At 37.1% G+C, this 17,360-nt stretch overlaps 1 protein-coding gene across 1 annotated transcript in view; it reads right to left on the reverse strand.

The window, feature by feature from the left end:
- The window catches only part of LOC125242201, a 219,128-nt gene that overhangs the window by 55,734 nt on the left and 146,034 nt on the right, over positions 1 to 17,360 (reverse strand). Inside the window, exons 5-9 of the mRNA XM_048150917.1 lie at positions 16,832 to 16,882; positions 11,306 to 11,511; positions 10,754 to 10,870; positions 6,514 to 6,639; positions 4,710 to 4,856 (exon numbers count right to left, since the gene is read on the reverse strand). Coding sequence (XP_048006874.1) covers positions 4,710 to 4,856; positions 6,514 to 6,639; positions 10,754 to 10,870; positions 11,306 to 11,511; positions 16,832 to 16,882 — 647 coding nt within the window. The remainder of the gene's footprint in view (positions 1 to 4,709; positions 4,857 to 6,513; positions 6,640 to 10,753; positions 10,871 to 11,305; positions 11,512 to 16,831; positions 16,883 to 17,360) is intronic.

Below are 17,360 nucleotides of genomic sequence, written 5' to 3' on the forward strand. Positions count from 1 at the left end.
ATTATGTTTTTTATTTCCGCTACCCAAAGGTTGTCTGGTAGAGATCGCTCTTTAGCGATAAGACCGCCTGTTGTCTGCCTCTATTTATAATCATTTGTTTTGTCTCCGCTGTATCTTTTTTCTGTATCTCTTGCTGAGGTGTGCCAATAAAGAGTATTCTATCTATCTATCTATCTATGGTGTCGGTGAATTAATTATAGCAATCACCTACTTAAGTTTCAAAATACGTTACGCCAATTAAATAAATGGGTAAAATAAAGCACATAAACACTTAACCATTTTGCTTAGCTATTCCAGTCGACAATCGGATTGTCCTGAAGGACATTAGCTACAGATACCAACTAAATACAAGCAGGTAAAGTAGGTCGTCGAATAAAGAAAGTGGGACGCGCATAACAATAGTCCTTTCAATTGTTGTCCTTTAACGAAAATGCACGTGGCATATGTAGATACTTGCGTATGGTATAGTCCATTTCAAATACGAAGGCCCGATGGCACTCGAAACTTAACAATAGGGCTCATAATGTTTGCCTTTTGTTATCTAATTAGGCCCACTTCAAATTGGCACGCGTCGGTGCAATCTTTTTGTCGGTGCAATCAGGTATCTTTTGTTATCACTAATCCTATTGTTAACGCTAATTGACCGTCTCAAGTGCCATCGGGCCTTCGTATTTGAAATGGACTATACCAACCCTGTATTCCTTGTAATAAAATTTTCCTTTTATCTCATAAACAAAACAGATACACAACAGAGAGAACAAACGATTACTTCAGCATATAATCATGGCTCATGCCTAGGTAGGTCACATGTCTGATGAACTATCAAAACAAGCGATCGTGGTAAATATTTTGATATAAATTTGTGATTGCCAGTATGGCGGCGGGTTAAGAATTATATCACCCCCTTTCCTTTCGTGGGTGTCGTAGAAGTCGACTGTGGGATATGGGTTGTATTGTGGCGTAGGCGAGAGGCTGGCAAACTTACTGCAATGTCACAGTTTTGTTTTTACTCCGTTAGTTGCTAAGAGCAGCACTGAAACTTGAGAACTTCAATGTGCTCTTAGTTATTTGACGACCGGTCTGGCGCAGTCGGTAGTGACCCTGCCTGCTGCGCCGCGGTCCCGGGTTCGAATCCCGGTAAGGGCATTTATTAGTGTGATGAGCACAGATATTTGTTCCTGAGTCATGGATGTTTTCTATGTATATAAGTATTTATATATTATATATATCGTTGTCTGAGTACCCACAACACAAGCCTTCTTGAGCTTACCGTGGGCCTCAGTCAATCTGTGTAAGAATGTCCTATAATATTTATTTATTATTTATTTAATTTAATCGTATGGCAGATTATATCTAAAAGCAATCAAAGTGTAGCCTTGAGGTTGCTAAGCCAGGCAACCAGATCCGGTGTCACGATGTTCAGATCTTCAGCAGGCCCGGGGTATGAGTGGAGTGGGCAGCAGATATATAACGTGCTCTGATTTCCCTTTTTAGGGTTACGTACCAAAAAGGTACAAAAGGAACCCTTATGGTGCGACTCCGTCCGTCTGTCTGTCTGTCACTGTGTTATTTGAATATTAAATAGGCGTGAGTAATGTGTTTTTATTGAAATTATGTTACGATTTTGATCAAGGGTACAAATCTACCCTTTACATCCGACGAAAAGCCTTTAATTTGGCGTTTCCTTGACAAGCTTTACCCTATAATGTAAGTAAACAGCGGGATCGATCACGAACGCTGATGAAAACAAATTTACATTGAAGATAAAGTTGTTTGCGACGGACAAAGCTTAGTAATGAGTTATTATAATAAATTAATATTCGGTAGTCTGTTTGCATTTATAAATAGACCAGACCGTCTGGGAACTACGTCAGACCATAAAGTAAATACGAGTACGATATCTGTTGCCAGACTGACTGGGTTCAAAAAAGTGAAGTACCTACGAGTAGATATTAGGTGTTTTATCTACGGGAGGTGTTAATTTTATATTGTTAATACGAGTTGCTTAATGAATGCATTAACTGAGTTAGATCTTACAAATTTTACTTTTAGGATATTAAGAACAGGGTAGATCTATATATTTTTTTGAGATAGGAGCCAAACGAGTAGACAGATTGCCTGATGGTAAGCGATCACCTCCTCCCATACCGCACACCAGTGTGTTTAGCCGAATGCACAAACGCTCACGAAACGCTCTCGATAACATCTCTTCTCTCGTAGCTATCTATCTTTATCGCTCTTGCGCATTGGCGCAACAAAGCCAGACTAGGTACCTTTCCAGAAGGGTTGAAGTGCGGTGCTTTCATTTCAATATGTCCGGAATTACGGCAGGCGATAGTTCTTTCCATAGTTTAGCTGTGCAGGTAAGGAAACTTCTGGATGTTTATCCAGAAGCTTACACAGACGCGTTTGCACAGACTGTTATAGTCCATTTCAAATACGAAGGCCCGATGGCACTTGAGACGGTCAATTAGCGTTAACAATAGGATTAGTGATAACAAAAGATACCTGATTGCACCGACAAAAAGATTGCACCGACGCGTGCCAATTTGAAGTGGGCCTAATTAGATAACAAAAGGCTAACATTATGAGCCCTATTGTTAAGTTTCGAGTGTCATCGGGCCTTCGTATTTGAAATGGACTATACCTATTAAAGTGATGAAGATATTCAGAGCGTTATTACATTTCGGCGTCGGGCGAAATTAGGTATTTTACCAGCCGCGCGAGCCCAATATGCCGACCCTTTCTAGCACGTCTTTCCACTCGCTCGCACTACAATAATGGACAAAACAATCTTGATCCTTTCTATGGTCCTTCCTTCCTTCTTCCTTCCTTGTGGCGTAACAAACTTCGTATCATCCACGATAGTGTGGAGATTTGTCAGATTTAACCTATAATACTAAGCATGCCGCACGTTGTCGTAAACAGCTTACACGATCTATAAACAGCTTACATGTGTATTTATCTGAAAACAGCGTTAATCTATAAGTATGCATATCGTCTACCTACCGTATCTAATTTTAATGACACTGTATCTAATTTGAATTGTGCAGACTGATTTCGATTCCTATTTCGCTGAGAGGATGACATTAAAATTTATTTTTCCCCTCACTAGCTCGGAAACACGTGTTTTGTCCTTTAATACCAGCGGGTAAAAACGCATTTTATCCACTAGTGGGTAAAGTAATTTGACCTTGAATAAAGTCAAATTAACTGCTATAAATTGATAAAAGTAGGTGAATCTAGTAATAAAGATGATTTACCACCTGTGGAACTACTGGAAGCAGTGATAAACGCATTTTTTGCGTTGTAGTTTCCTCGCTATAGTGAGGGGAAAAGTTTTGTGTTACACTCGGGTGCAAATGTATTTTACTTCTCGTGTGTTAAAAAACTCGCAAGTTCAGGATTCTATTCTCGAACCACTCGCTTCGCTCGTGGTTCAACTATAGAATTCTTTCACTTGCTCGTTTTTCAATTCCACACTCGGCGTTAAAATACAACTTTGCCCCCTTGTATAACAAATAACTATTTCCCCTCACTAGCTCGGAAACACGAGTTTTGTCCTTTAATACCAGCGGGTAAAAACGCATTTTATTCACTAGTGGGTAAAGTAATTTGACCTTGAATAAAGTCAAATTAACTACTTTAAAATTAATAAAAGTAGGTGAATCTAGTAATAAAGATGATTTACCACCTATGGAACTACTGGAAGCAGTGATTAACGCATTTTTTACGTTGTAGTTTCCTCGCTATAGTGAGGGGAAAAGTTTTGTGTTACACTCGCGTGCAAATGTATTTTACTTCTCGTGTGTTAAAAAACTCGCAAGTTCAGGATTCTATTCTCGAACCACTCGCTTCGCTCGTGGTTCAACTATAGAATCCTTTCAATTGCTCGTTTTTCAATTCCACACTCGGCGTTAAAATACAACTTTGCCCCCTTGTATAACAAATAACTATTCCAAAATATCTATATTAATATACCTATGCATATACACTTTTTTGTTTTCCGTTAAATTCGACACGTCGTTAGGTTAAATATCAGGGACCACCTTATATTATCATTTTTAGTTTGCAACAATTTTTTTTTATTATTTTCATACACAATAAATGAATTTATTCGTGTGAGAGACCCTTAAGAATAACATTCAAGTTACTGTCATGTCATTGACGGCACATGTCAAAACAAATAACATTATAAATTGGTAAAGGCTGTGACACACGTGTGCTGCAATTATCTTTATTTTTTAATAACTTGATAACCGCAAGAGTTAAGACTCTAGTTTCTTAGAGAAATTAATTGTATTTTATGTAATGAATCTTCCCTTAAAGTTAACGGAATTCAATAAAAACAGAGTGTATAGTTTATATCAATACCATGAAATGGGGGTGGACAGCGTGTGAATGTGGCCGCGACGGTCAGTCATGAGGAACCCAGAGAGATGATCACCACCAACAGTTGATCGATGGAATCAGGCGTTACTTTGCGGAAATCCGTGTTAATCAGTTTGGAGTTTTGTATTTTTTGGTGGTGGGTTGTTATATTTATTTGCGTATTTATTTTTATTTTTGCGGTGGGAGGGTGGGAAAATTAATTGCATGTAAAAAATACGCAAGTAATTATAACAGGTTAGCACTGATTGACTTGCACTTATCTATTCGCGGATTAGCAAAGGAAAGTTCTAGTTTACGATTACCAACAGTTGAGTTACCTTGTTAGCTTGTTCCATTAGCAGACTCCTAAGCTTCTCCTGCTGGGCTGTTTCCTCGGCCCGGATGTTCTGGGAGTAGTGTGCTCGAAGATAATCGATATTGAATTTGATCTCCTGAAGGAACGCGATAGCTTCTTCCTTCGACATCTGGATAAATAAAACATTGTTAGTTTTATTTTTAACAAGCAGAAACGTCTGCTAACGATTCTAAACATTTTTATATTAAAGGAAAAAATGGAAACCGCGCGGCTTCCGCGGCTTCCGTAGCTCAATTAGTTAAGAGCCTTGCACGGATTGCAAATGATGCGGGTTCAAGTCCCGCCGGAAGCGTAAATTTTTCCATTTTTTCCTTTAATATAAAAATTGTTAGTTTTGTTTTCAAACGTACCAAACTGATTACAATCTACCTACTATTGACTTTGGCGGGTTTTCTCTAAGAATCCCGTACTTATTATTTTCGATAAACGTTATGAGTATTTAAATTATTTAGAGGTACAGTCACCGACAAAAATAGGTGATGATTTCTGTACCTTGTCGCTTTTAATCATTTGACAACTTCCTATGACATTTCAAACAAGATGTTAATGTGACAAGGTACAGAAATCATCACTTATTTATGCCGGTGACTACATCCGTAACAATAAATATCTCAAAAATGTTTTCACGAACGTGAGGATGTTTAATCCTTTCTGATCTATTTACTTCCGTGGTGTAGGTATACAATGTATAAGTGATCCAGCATCACCAGCAACATCAGCATCATCAACTTTAAAAGCCAATAATAATTTCACCATTGCTCTTCAACTCTGATCAACCACTATAAGTTTCATTTGCATAGAAATCATGAAATCTAGTTATCGGCCCGAGAGGCACGTACTGTTGATCGCTAGTGCAAATATTTTGTGGCGTGCTAATTTGAGCTATTTTTGTAATTTCTACCAGATGTGGGACTAATAGTTCCCACTTGTTACCACAGGCGTTACCTCCGCCAGCCGCGCAAATGTCTTGGCAGAGCCGTTACAGTGGTTACGTTTGGTGTTTGCCACAAACACCAACCAAGCACATGCCGAATATCACCGAACCCGAACACGGTATCACCACGCTTTGCGAACGTGCCTTGTCGGACATGCCTTTGATTTGAGTAAAAACCGGCCAAGAGCGTGTCGAGCCACGCTCAGTGTAGGGTTCCGTAGTTTTCCGTAGTTTTCTCAAAAACTACGGAACCTATCAAATTCAAAACAATTTTCCTAGAAAGTCTTTATAAAGCTCTACTTATGTGATTTTTTTCATATTATTTTTTAAACATATGGTTCAAAAGTTAGAGGGGGGGGGGACGCACTTTTTTTTCCTTTAGGAGCGAATATTTCCGAAAATATTAATATTATCAAAAAACGATCTTAGTAAACCCTTATTCATTTTTAAATACCTATCCAACAATATATCACTTGTTGGGGTTGGAATGAAAAAAAATATCAGCCCCCACTTTACATGTAGGGGGGGTAGCCTAATAAAACATTTTTTTCCATTTTTTATTTTTGCACTTTGTTGGCGTGATTGATATACATATTGGTACCAAATTTCAGCTTTCTAGTGCTAACGGTTACTGAGATTATCCGCGGACGGACGGACGGACGGACGGACAGACAGACATGGCGAAACTATAAGGGTTCCTAGTTGACTACGGAACCCTAAAAAACCGACATCGATGCCGATCACTAGAAGCACCAAACAGAAAAGTCAAACAACTCTCCACACGCTCGTGTTTGTTTAGGTTCAAGCTGTATGAATGCGCTCTTAGAATTACCATTCCCTCCTGTAGGAACTCCTCGATGGCCGCGGTGACTCCGCGCTCGTCACCAGTCCAGAACACGTACTCTGCCATGTCGAGAGGAGAGTACTGAACACCGGCGTACGAAGCGTAATGGTCAATCTAGAAAACAAGATGATCTCGTCAAAAAGGAGGCAATGTTTATACAATGAGTATATAAAGATTAGAAAGATTAAAATTGCCTTTGATTAATATTATAAACACAAATTATCAGGTCCGTCTTTTGACGTCTTCAATGAAAAGTGGCTTCCACCGAATTGTAATTTTTCATGACTTTCAGAATCAAGAAGAAAAGTGTTTGACCAGCAGGAGCATTTTTAAAGTCCCTAATTATTTAAATTGGGTTTATTTAATAAATCATTAACAAAAATTACTTTGATGTCTATGTATGTATATTCCATTTAGGGTTCTGTACCTAAAGAATAAAACGAGACCCTGTCACGAACACTCCGCTGTCTATCCGTCTGTTATCATATCCGTACCCATAAGTTTAGTGTAGTCAGACGTCAGACATTTGGAATTTTCACAGATGATGTATTTCTATTTGTCACTATTGCAACAAATGCCTTTGCCTTTGGCTAGTCTGTGGCTAAGAGTAGTAAGATTAATAAGCCCATTTGTAATAAAAAAACTAAAAACGTAACAAAATAAATATTTTTGTGGGGCTTCCATAGAACATAGGTACATGATTTGTTTTGCCGATTTTAACTATTAGTATAGACATATAGTAACTGTAACCTTAACCTTGATCCTAACCTTATGTACCTATTGCACAAGTCCGATTCGCACTTGGCCATTAATAGTATAATTTAATATTAGCCCAACTCAATTAAGTCTCCAAGCACCAAGTCATGTTTATTTGCTCACCTACGTGTCCTCTCAATGTCATGAACTCGCAAAGCATTTGAACTGCAACGCGTAGGCATCTAATCTATGTAGATAGAAACCGCAGTTATGAGTTGCTCCGACTTTGATCATTTTTTTCTATTCAATGAGCAATGAAATTATGAAAGCCACGAAATTACACCAATACACTGAATTTATTATAGTAGGTAAGGTTCTGTAAGTACTACTAGATTGTAGGATATTCTTATTATTTATATTCCCATTAGGAAAAGGAAAAATGCTAAAGAAGGAGATAAATAGTAAATTAATGAAAGCATTTTCCTGGCATTGGCAGCCCCTTTATCCACTTATAGGTCTTCGTCTAAGCTCGAGTGTCAAATAACCCTATCAAGTTTAAATTAAACGCTTACTGAACTCGAACAGCCAATTTAACTGTCGCAAAATGTCACCTACATGCCAAATGAAACGTGCACTAACACACTTACATACATTATGATTCCATTATTATTTTCATGTCTGAACTTACAAATTTAAACCTAGGCACTTTTAAACTGAAAGCAATGTCATATATAAAGAAAAAAAAAACTGGTCAAGTGCGAGTCGGACTTGCTCACCGAGGGTTCCGTACAAACTTTCAATAGTTGAATCATCAAAATGTTATTCATAGAACTCTACAGATTTGACTAAATCCCTCAATACTCAATTTTCCACATAAAAAGTAATATTTTAATATACAATTTTATTGTTAGACAACGTCCAAATAAAATCAAGACTATTCGACTTCAATTGTTTACGACTTACGACGTGTCGCAAGGACGCTCCTGAACCGACCTCATTGTATCAGGAAAACGCGATGTAGGAAATGAGCGTTCAACGTACAGCGACATCTATCGGCAAATTAAGTAAAAATTCCATAAATTTATGTTGGTAAACTTCGGAGATAAGGGGGGGGGGGCGGTATTTTTTTTTACATTTTCCTTCAAAAAACATTTTTTTCCACGACCAAAAAATTATAAAAAATAGTTTTGATATGTACAGTTTGAGCTCTATTTAACGATACCCCACTTGACCTAGTTACTTGAAATTTTCAGTTTGCCCCCTTTCATTTTGGCCATTTTTGCAATTAATATTAATAAATTAAAAAAATACTTTCATTTTGTAGAGGTTAACAATGTTCATAAGTATTCAAAATTTCAAAGCGATAGCATAAGTAGTTCTCGAGATATTTAATAATGTGACAGACAGACAGACAGACAGACAGACAGACAGACAGACAGACAGACAGAGCGGCGCCATAAGGGTTCCTTTTGTATCTTTTTGGTACGGAACCCTAAAAAACCAAGACGTCCATTCCTCCAAGCGTCTTTCGTTTGCCGGACTTACACCGCTTGGCCATCTGGTCACGGGGGCGACTTACGAAAATTTCCCAGATGCTTGTGGAACTTGTGATTACACCCTTGTGACAGACCCATAACTCAAATAATCGTTTAATGGAAAACTAAAAACAAATCTCTGCTATATTTTCTATTTTTCGAGCCGATTTCGTCCAATTATGTAATGCGACTTTGCAAGTACGGTCACGGTGAAATATAATAATAATTAACCAACATATTTCATTTTATTTTACTTAAACCAATAGTTTTTCGGTTTAAAATGCTTAAGTGACATTAATTTCAAGGACACTGGAAGCTGACAGCCTCTTAATCGCCGTGTTTGACCTACTATTGATGCCGTGGCGACTTTGACACAAATAACAAGGTCCTTATTAAGTATTACTCTAATCCTTAAGGGAGGATAATCCTGATTAATGTTGAGCAATTTTTGGGTTTTCCTTGAATTCCAACACGTTCTGATACACGCCACGGAACGGCTATAAATTATCTAATTAAGTGTTTGTGATATTGCTTTACGCTTGATATTGCTGCCGATATTATATTATTGACTTGTATTTTTACTTGCAACTGTCATAAAATATCGCATACGTAATTTAATGGTTTGTTTATTTATTTTTCTCAAACATGCAATGAAATATTGTCTTTACGTTCCTTAAAATGGGCTGGGAAGTATCGCTTTTTGGGCGCAACAACTCGAGAGGACTGTAAAGGGATTTCATATAATTTTTCTCCCTCGTATCCCTATCCGGTATATACCCACTTGGCCGGAAATCCTCATTTTCCCGGCCTCTGATGTAATGTACTATTACATTCACTCGATCGACATTAATGTTATTCTCTAAGCCCTAGCTTTTTCCTTTTCTTTACGTGTACAGTTATATACCTATATTATGCTAAATTTATTTTTAACAAGCAGAAACGTCTGCTAACGATTCTAAACATTTTTATATTAAAGGAAAACATGGAAAAAATTACGCTTCCGGCGGGACTTGAACCCGCATCATATCATCTATATTATGCTGTATGTCACATAGTGTTTACTATTCTGTTACTTGCCAAACAATAACATAATTGTTTAAATATAACATTAGTTAATGCGTATAATTTTAGACGTAAACTCAATGTATCAATGTATGTCTCGGTGAGAACTGATGTGGAGGTAAATGCATGTTTACCATATAATTTAGTTTTTATACAAAAGCATGTACATTTAACTCTGTTTGTTCTCCTAATAAATAAATTAATGACAGTTTTCAGATAAAACTCATGCGTAAGTCTCCATTTTCACACGTTTTTATGTGCATAACGTCATGCACATAAATGTATGTATGTAGTGCACATGTTTGAAGAAATGTAATTTTTGACATCGACATATTATTTATTTTATCTAGAGCTAATTAATACTTTACGTATCACAAAGTAAAAATCGGTTTTGTTCAAACTACAGTCGTCCCGCATACTGTGAACTGATGTAGATAATTTTTAAGAAAAAAAAAACCGCCGCCTTTGGGGTTCTGGTGAAAGCTACTTGCGAATTTTGGATTATGTAGAATGTAGGTAAATAAATCTTATAACAAATAAATGTCACTGTTCTGAACTCAAATGCATGCTGTTCTTATAAAAATACCAAAGTCACTATAAGTGTGCCGTTCAGATTTGAGGAGTTCCGTTTTCAGTTTTGAGGAGTTCGGTTCTGACCATCATCAGCAGTTCCACTGCACCAAATGTCACTGTTCTGGACGTAAGTGCATGCTGTTCTTATAAAAAGACCAAAGTCACTGTAAGTGTGCCGTTCAGATTAGAGGAGTTCCGTTCTGACCATCATCAGGAGTTCCACTGCACCAAATGTCACTGTTCCGTTCGTAAATGCATGCTGTTACTTTAAAAAAAACAACAATCAAGAAATCAAGGGAAGAGAAGTCCTTGCACAACAGTGAGACACTCGAATAGGCTTGGAACAAGACAAGTCAGCTTACATTGTTCTTAGTTTCCTTTGTGATGTCGGCGTTGAAGGCACGCCTGATGGCGGTGTGGCCGTCCTTCTGGTTGGTGGCGGTACCCGGCTGTACTAGGCGAGCCGCTCCGTGGAACACCTGGGGAAGACATGACAGTTAACACTTTGGAGAATGTGATGCTATATCTTTAACAAACTTTGACTATGAACTTATGGATCTCGCTCATACAGACATATTAGTGCGAGCGAGTTGTGGTGACTTCTTCGCCAGCAGGCGTAGTCTCGTCAACCATACTGATATACGAGCCTTCTTGAACCATGCTGCGGTTGACGTTTTCAGACGGCACATCCAGTTTCGCCTGAACGTGGATCTAACTTTACCTCTCGACTAACCTTGGTAGTAACCTCTTCTCCAGCAGGCGTAGTCGCGTCAACCACACTGACATGCGAGCTCTCTTGAACCATGGTGCGATGGACGCCTTCGGACGGCACGTCCAGTTTCGCCCAAGCGCGTATTTGACTATGTAGTATGTAGTAATCTTATGACTGAATCTAAAGCGCGCGCGCGCGCTACCTTAGTGGTGACTTCCTCCCCAGCGGGCGTAGTTGCGTCAACCACGCTGACATGCGAACCCTCTTGCAACATGGTGCGGTGAACGCCTTCGGACGGGACGTCCAGTTTCGCCTGAGCGTGGACGACGGGCTTCTCACCCGGCGCCGCGTCTGCCGAGGCGTGTTGCTCTAGTCGAGAGATCAGTTCGCCGTTGGCTTTTACTGCATCTAAAAAAGAAATAATGTTTGCGTACTTAGACGTATTCAGTCTATTTTTTGAGCGTTTCAAATGCTTTGACTTCGGCAAGTTGGCAACTTTGTCTATTTAAAGCAGAAGTCTCTGATTTCTAGAAATTAAGGCTCGGAGAAATGTCTATTAATATTTATCATATCATATAAAATATCCTAACAAATTTGTTGAATTTATTAAGTTTTGCTTTACGTGGGTATATATCTGAGAATGACTTATTGTGTAAAGTACAAAAGTGCCGGTAGGATACAGTTTGTGATATAAAGAGTTTATTTTTTATTATAAATGGACTTACTCTGATATAATACGATTTAAATAGAATGAAAGACTGCCTTTAAGGGCTTTAAGCGTTTAAAACTTTCAAAACGTGACTTCTAACAAGGCGCGTTCTAAAAAGAATGTCAGAGGAAACTTATTTGCTATCTTAGCTAAAAATACTCAAACAAAATTTACGACGACTTTTTTGAAGACGATTTCAAAAGAAAACTAACTGGTAACAAAGTATTTTTCGAAGAAAAGTTTGGCTTCATTTATTGACAAGCAAATTTTAGATAAAAATATGCTATGATAATTGTATGCTGTACAATACGACTTAGAGTGATTTAAATAAATTATAATCGAAGAAGTTAAATGTTTTCATATCACTTTAGGAATTAAAACAAATAACTTGAGTTACCACAGTATTTTATTCTCGATATAATAGTTATTTGTTATACAAGGGGGCAAAGTTGTATTTTAACGCCGAGTGTGGAATTGAAAAACGAGCAAGTGAAAGGATTCTATAGTTGAATCACGAGCGAAGCGAGTGGTTCGAGAATAGAATCCTGAACTTGCGAGTTTTTTAACACACGAGAAGTAAAATACATTTGCACCCGAGTGTAACACAAAACTTTTCCCCTCACTATAGCGAGGAAACTGCAACGCAAAAAATGCGTTTATCACTGCTTCCAGTAGTTCCACAGGTGGTAAATCATCTTTATTACTAGATTCACCTACTTTTATCAATTTTAAAACAGTTAATTTGACTTTATTCAAATTACTTTACCCACTAGTGGATAAAATGCGTTTTTACCCGCTGGTATTAAAGGGCAAAACACGTGTTTCCGAGCTAGTGAGGGGAAAACAATATTTCTACCGTTGGGATTTCAGACCAGACCGAATGCATAAAAATGCCGCTGGATTCTGTACCTCGTATCGTATTTCAAAAATAGGACTGCTATTTTCCATAGCTTTTAAAGCAATAAAATCGGAAATCAATCTCAATCATATATATATACATACTTATAATATAGTCAATATCTTTAAATTCGTAACGGCATATGTAGAACCCATCTGGAACCCAAGACGTATGAAGATTGGACCAACCAAGTTTGAAATGGCATTGGCACAGTTATTTAACAAGACATAATATAATCTGTTCAGTTCGCATTGTCATTTGTTAGCAAGTTGAGGTGCTACTTAGAATTTTCATAATGAGCTGTTAGCCACACCTACTGCTGTGAAATTATCATATAATATCATATCATATCTATTTATTGCATCCAAGATGTTAAATTATAACCTGTATAGACATAGACATAGAATGGCTTTATTTAATATCACAATGTAACAATGTTAAAATTAAACTGCATAACTTTAAACTGCATAAAAGCAAAATATTTGTTATTGTAAGTTTGTGGGGTCTAATTATTTGAAAATATTGTTGTTGCAAGAGTAAACCGAAGAGTTAATAAAATCGATAAATCTGACTATTGACTCTACATAACAGTTTTCACCCACATTACTTACATATGCCTTATTAGACCGTACATACCTATTATACCTGTAAACCCAATGTTAACATAGTAGCCCGTGGGCGTCCTAACACATGCAAAGCCATTATCAGTGTTAGCATAACAACCTCGCTATAATGTGACATTATCAATCCTCGATCAAAGCCGCTAGCCAAGAGGACAATCGTTGTCGCTCCATGGCAAACGATACGCGATGGTCGCACCAATAAGGAAGAGTGCTAGAGAGACATGACTACGATACGACGTTACGGACCGGCAATGATTGTACACTTGACTAGGGGCTAAGTGTTCGCCCTGTTTCAATAAGTTGCGTAACTTGTTTTTCTCTGATAGATATAAAATTGGAAGCACGGGTAGACGATGTTAAAAACTCGTCAGGGGCAATGTTACATAAATCTATAACTGTACTGTAAGTAAAATAGGCAGGTATACTATTTATGAAATTCGAGTTTCTGATTGACCCCGATATTGCCTTGCGAATGGCGGAGCCTTATTGTGCGAAAGCTTTTCACCAATGCTCATATATTCCCGGTTAGTCTTTATGCACTACTTCTCAGTTAAGTATTTTGAGGCTAAAAGTGAAAGTGACCACATAATATTATTATGAACTTACATTTGTATGACATCGGTTATCGGTTACCGTAAGATCTCATCTTATTGCTTAAATAGTTTGCATTAACCTCGCCTGGCTCTGTAGAAGCTGAAAATGGCGTGCCGGTATTTCGACTTTTATAAAGCCAGGCGAGTATAAGAAGATTTATTTATACGAAACCGATAACCTTTCCACGTTACCAGTGTTCGGCGTTGCCGGAAAAACTATCAGCAAATAGCAGCAATCTCGATGTGCGGGTAATTTCAACATGGTAATAAATAGAAATATTTTGCATGTCTTACATCATTAACTACAGTTCCAATTGTGTCCACTAAAAACGCGTACCGTATATAAGTACAATATAAACATGTCCAGTCGAGATTGCCCCCTGTAGTGTATCGTACTGGTGAAATAACTTATGTAACAAGTAATTTAAAGCAACATGTTTAATTCACTTCAAACTCCACTATAACTTCAGAATGCTCAAGCAAAATGAAGAGATTAAAACTTGAGGCGAAGTTTCCGAACGCTATTCGTAACGACGTGGATGCCTGAGCACACATTAATTTCGTGCTAAAATAAATGAGTGTACGTGCGAGTAGTTTGCGAGTATACTGAGTGTTTCAACTCGGGTAAAAATCGTATTTAAACAATTCCCGTTAAGTTTGTACATTTGGATCACGTCTCCGTTTTGGATAAAAATTGGTAGGCTGATAGAGTCTATGATGCTGAGCCAAATCCACTAGGTTTCCTAAAATGTCCTAGGTTGATTGTATGAAACTTTCCTTTTTTGTTACCGAAAATGTATAGAAATCTGGTAACAGAAAAGGAAGGTTTCATACAAACTACATAGGACATTTTGGGAAATCTAGTGGATCTTGCTCAGCATCATGAACTCTTATCAGCCTACCAATTTTTATCGAAATCGGAGACGTGATCCAAATGTACAAACTTAACGGGAATTGCACTTTTACAAGCTTTTATTCAACTTGCCTTGTTAGTAAGTATGTTAGTTTGGGTCAAAACGTATAAGCTAAATTTGACACACTTCCCGGTTTCCGATTGAGCTGAAATTTTGCACACATAATGTCAATAACGTGACAATGCAATATTATGGTATCATGGAGCTGATCCGATGATGGAGCAGAAAGGTGATCATAGGAACTCTGTTATGAAACTTCGTATCCCCACCGAGTAAGGGGTTCTTAGAAACGTCTCGGAGAGAAGTAGATGACCGTTGAAAGAAAGGTACAGCCGGCGATAAAAGCTTGTACCAAAAATGAAATTCTTGCAAAAAACTTATTTACCTATATATACTATTAGCCCTGTATGTGATTTAGGAATGCAATATAATATTTAGCGCTGGCTATATATGTTTGCGACTAAACCGATTTGTTGCGGCTTTTAACTATAAGTAAAATTATTGTTCGATGATTTTGAGCGAGATCTGGATGAAGCTGGGATAAATTGATAATACTTTACCTTAATTTAATATAGTTTTGGTCTTCACTGCATAGCCAATAGGTATATCAGCAGTTCTCGAAAAGTTTGTACAAAAATTAAGGAAAAAGTTAAATTTGTTTTTATTATTCCTATTTTGTTCCCAAGATTTTTTTGATGAATTGAGATTTTAGTAAGTTCTATTACGTCATTAAGGTTTTCTAGTATCTATATTTTCTGAATTACAACCATTATCCTGTATAAGGACTGTATCGTTAAGTATAAGGACAAAACAAACCTCGTCTAAATGTTGACATGTGCATAATTTTGAACTATTATGTTCCGAGAGTATGATCTTAAGGTATTGGTAAGTACTATTTGATATAAGAAGGTCTGATATTTTTTTTATTTTAGGGACTTTATGGTACTTTCATTAAGGTCTAGCAAATAAATTTCGGACAACCCCTATCTGGCTTAATTTGAGAATATTTCAATGACTCTTTGTACGATTTCAACAAACAAAGGTTAATATGCTGCCAAAATATATTCTATAAGAGTCCTCTTCATGGTTTTTCCAATTGGGTACTTGTAGAATAAATGCGGCGAATTTATATAATTTAAAAAAACGCAATTTTGAGCAACGTTCCGGATTGCCGTAAATTTTTGATGCTAGCAGGATGAGAGAAACAGATAAAAAAATTAGCCATAGGCCAAAGTCTAATTGACATTCATGGTGTTTGAACAGTGCTTAAACCAGATCGATATAAACAATGTATGATAGTCAAATTCGACATCAAAGTCGGAGTTAGAGTAAGCACCATGCCACATTATCTAAATGGCCGCCATACACAGATCCTGAACTATATTTTTTTAAAATAACAGGGGCTGGACTAATTCCAGATATTCTGCTTTGTGGATCATGTGTCGTTGAGGTTCGCACCATACAATTTTTTTTCGCAATCGTATCGTCTTTTACGCACTTTGTGAATTTTCTAGTAGCATTTGTCCGGAATCGTAATTGGTACTCGGGAGGATTAAGTCAATACTGTCTAAACCATATGCTTTACGTCGAGTTTCTAGGACAAAATGTGTACCTTATTATGTGCCTTATTAAGCCCATGGCTTGTTATAAGAAAAAAATATAATAGCAAATAAATACGGCTACTCAAAGTTGTCTTCATACTTAACGATACAGTCTTTATATCTTAGGAAAGTCGACTTATATTACTAAAATGTTGGTAACAAAATAGGATCAATTAAAATTTGCTAACGTGGCTATGTACAAAGTTGTCGGGAACTGCTCATATAACAAATATAATTTGTAAAATAAGTACATAATGAGTAAAGGTCGTTTTTACGCCGCAATTACTGTAAAGGAGGCCAATTTGGATTTGTCACACGGCTATTCAATTGCTTAAATTAGTTTCCAATATGTTTGAATCAAAATGTTATTAGGAGAGATTTGTTACTTACCAAGACTGTGATATTCAATATGCGAAGATTGTTCCACCTTGCCGTGTTCAGCTGTAAAAGAAGAAAGATTTAAGTAGTAAATTAGACTAAACGAGTACCAAGCCAATTCCGATACCATCTTGGAAAAATAAGAAAATATTAAGGATTGTAAAGAATCATTCACTTGCACCAACGTTATAATAGAATGATGGTTTTATTTACATACATTTTTAAAATATTAGAACAAAATTCTTAAGCTGAGAAGGTTTAGGTAATTAATGTGATGACATCCATGCTAATATTATAAATGGGAAAGTGTGTGTGTCTGTTTGTTTGTCCGTCTTTCACGGCAAAACGGAGCTACGAATTGACGTGATTTTTTAAGTGGAGATAGTTGAAGGGATGGAAAGTGACATAGGCTACTTTTTGTCTCTTTATGACGCGAGCGAAGCCGCAGTCAAAATCTAGTAATTATATACAGGCGTATTCAATTAGCTAAATACTTATCCGAATATAACTAGGTATATCGCAGACAAAAGTGACGTTTTTT

This window comes from Leguminivora glycinivorella, unplaced genomic scaffold (genome assembly GCF_023078275.1).
Source record: "Leguminivora glycinivorella isolate SPB_JAAS2020 unplaced genomic scaffold, LegGlyc_1.1 Scaffold12, whole genome shotgun sequence".
NCBI classification, from domain to species: Eukaryota; Metazoa; Arthropoda; class Insecta; order Lepidoptera; family Tortricidae; genus Leguminivora; species Leguminivora glycinivorella.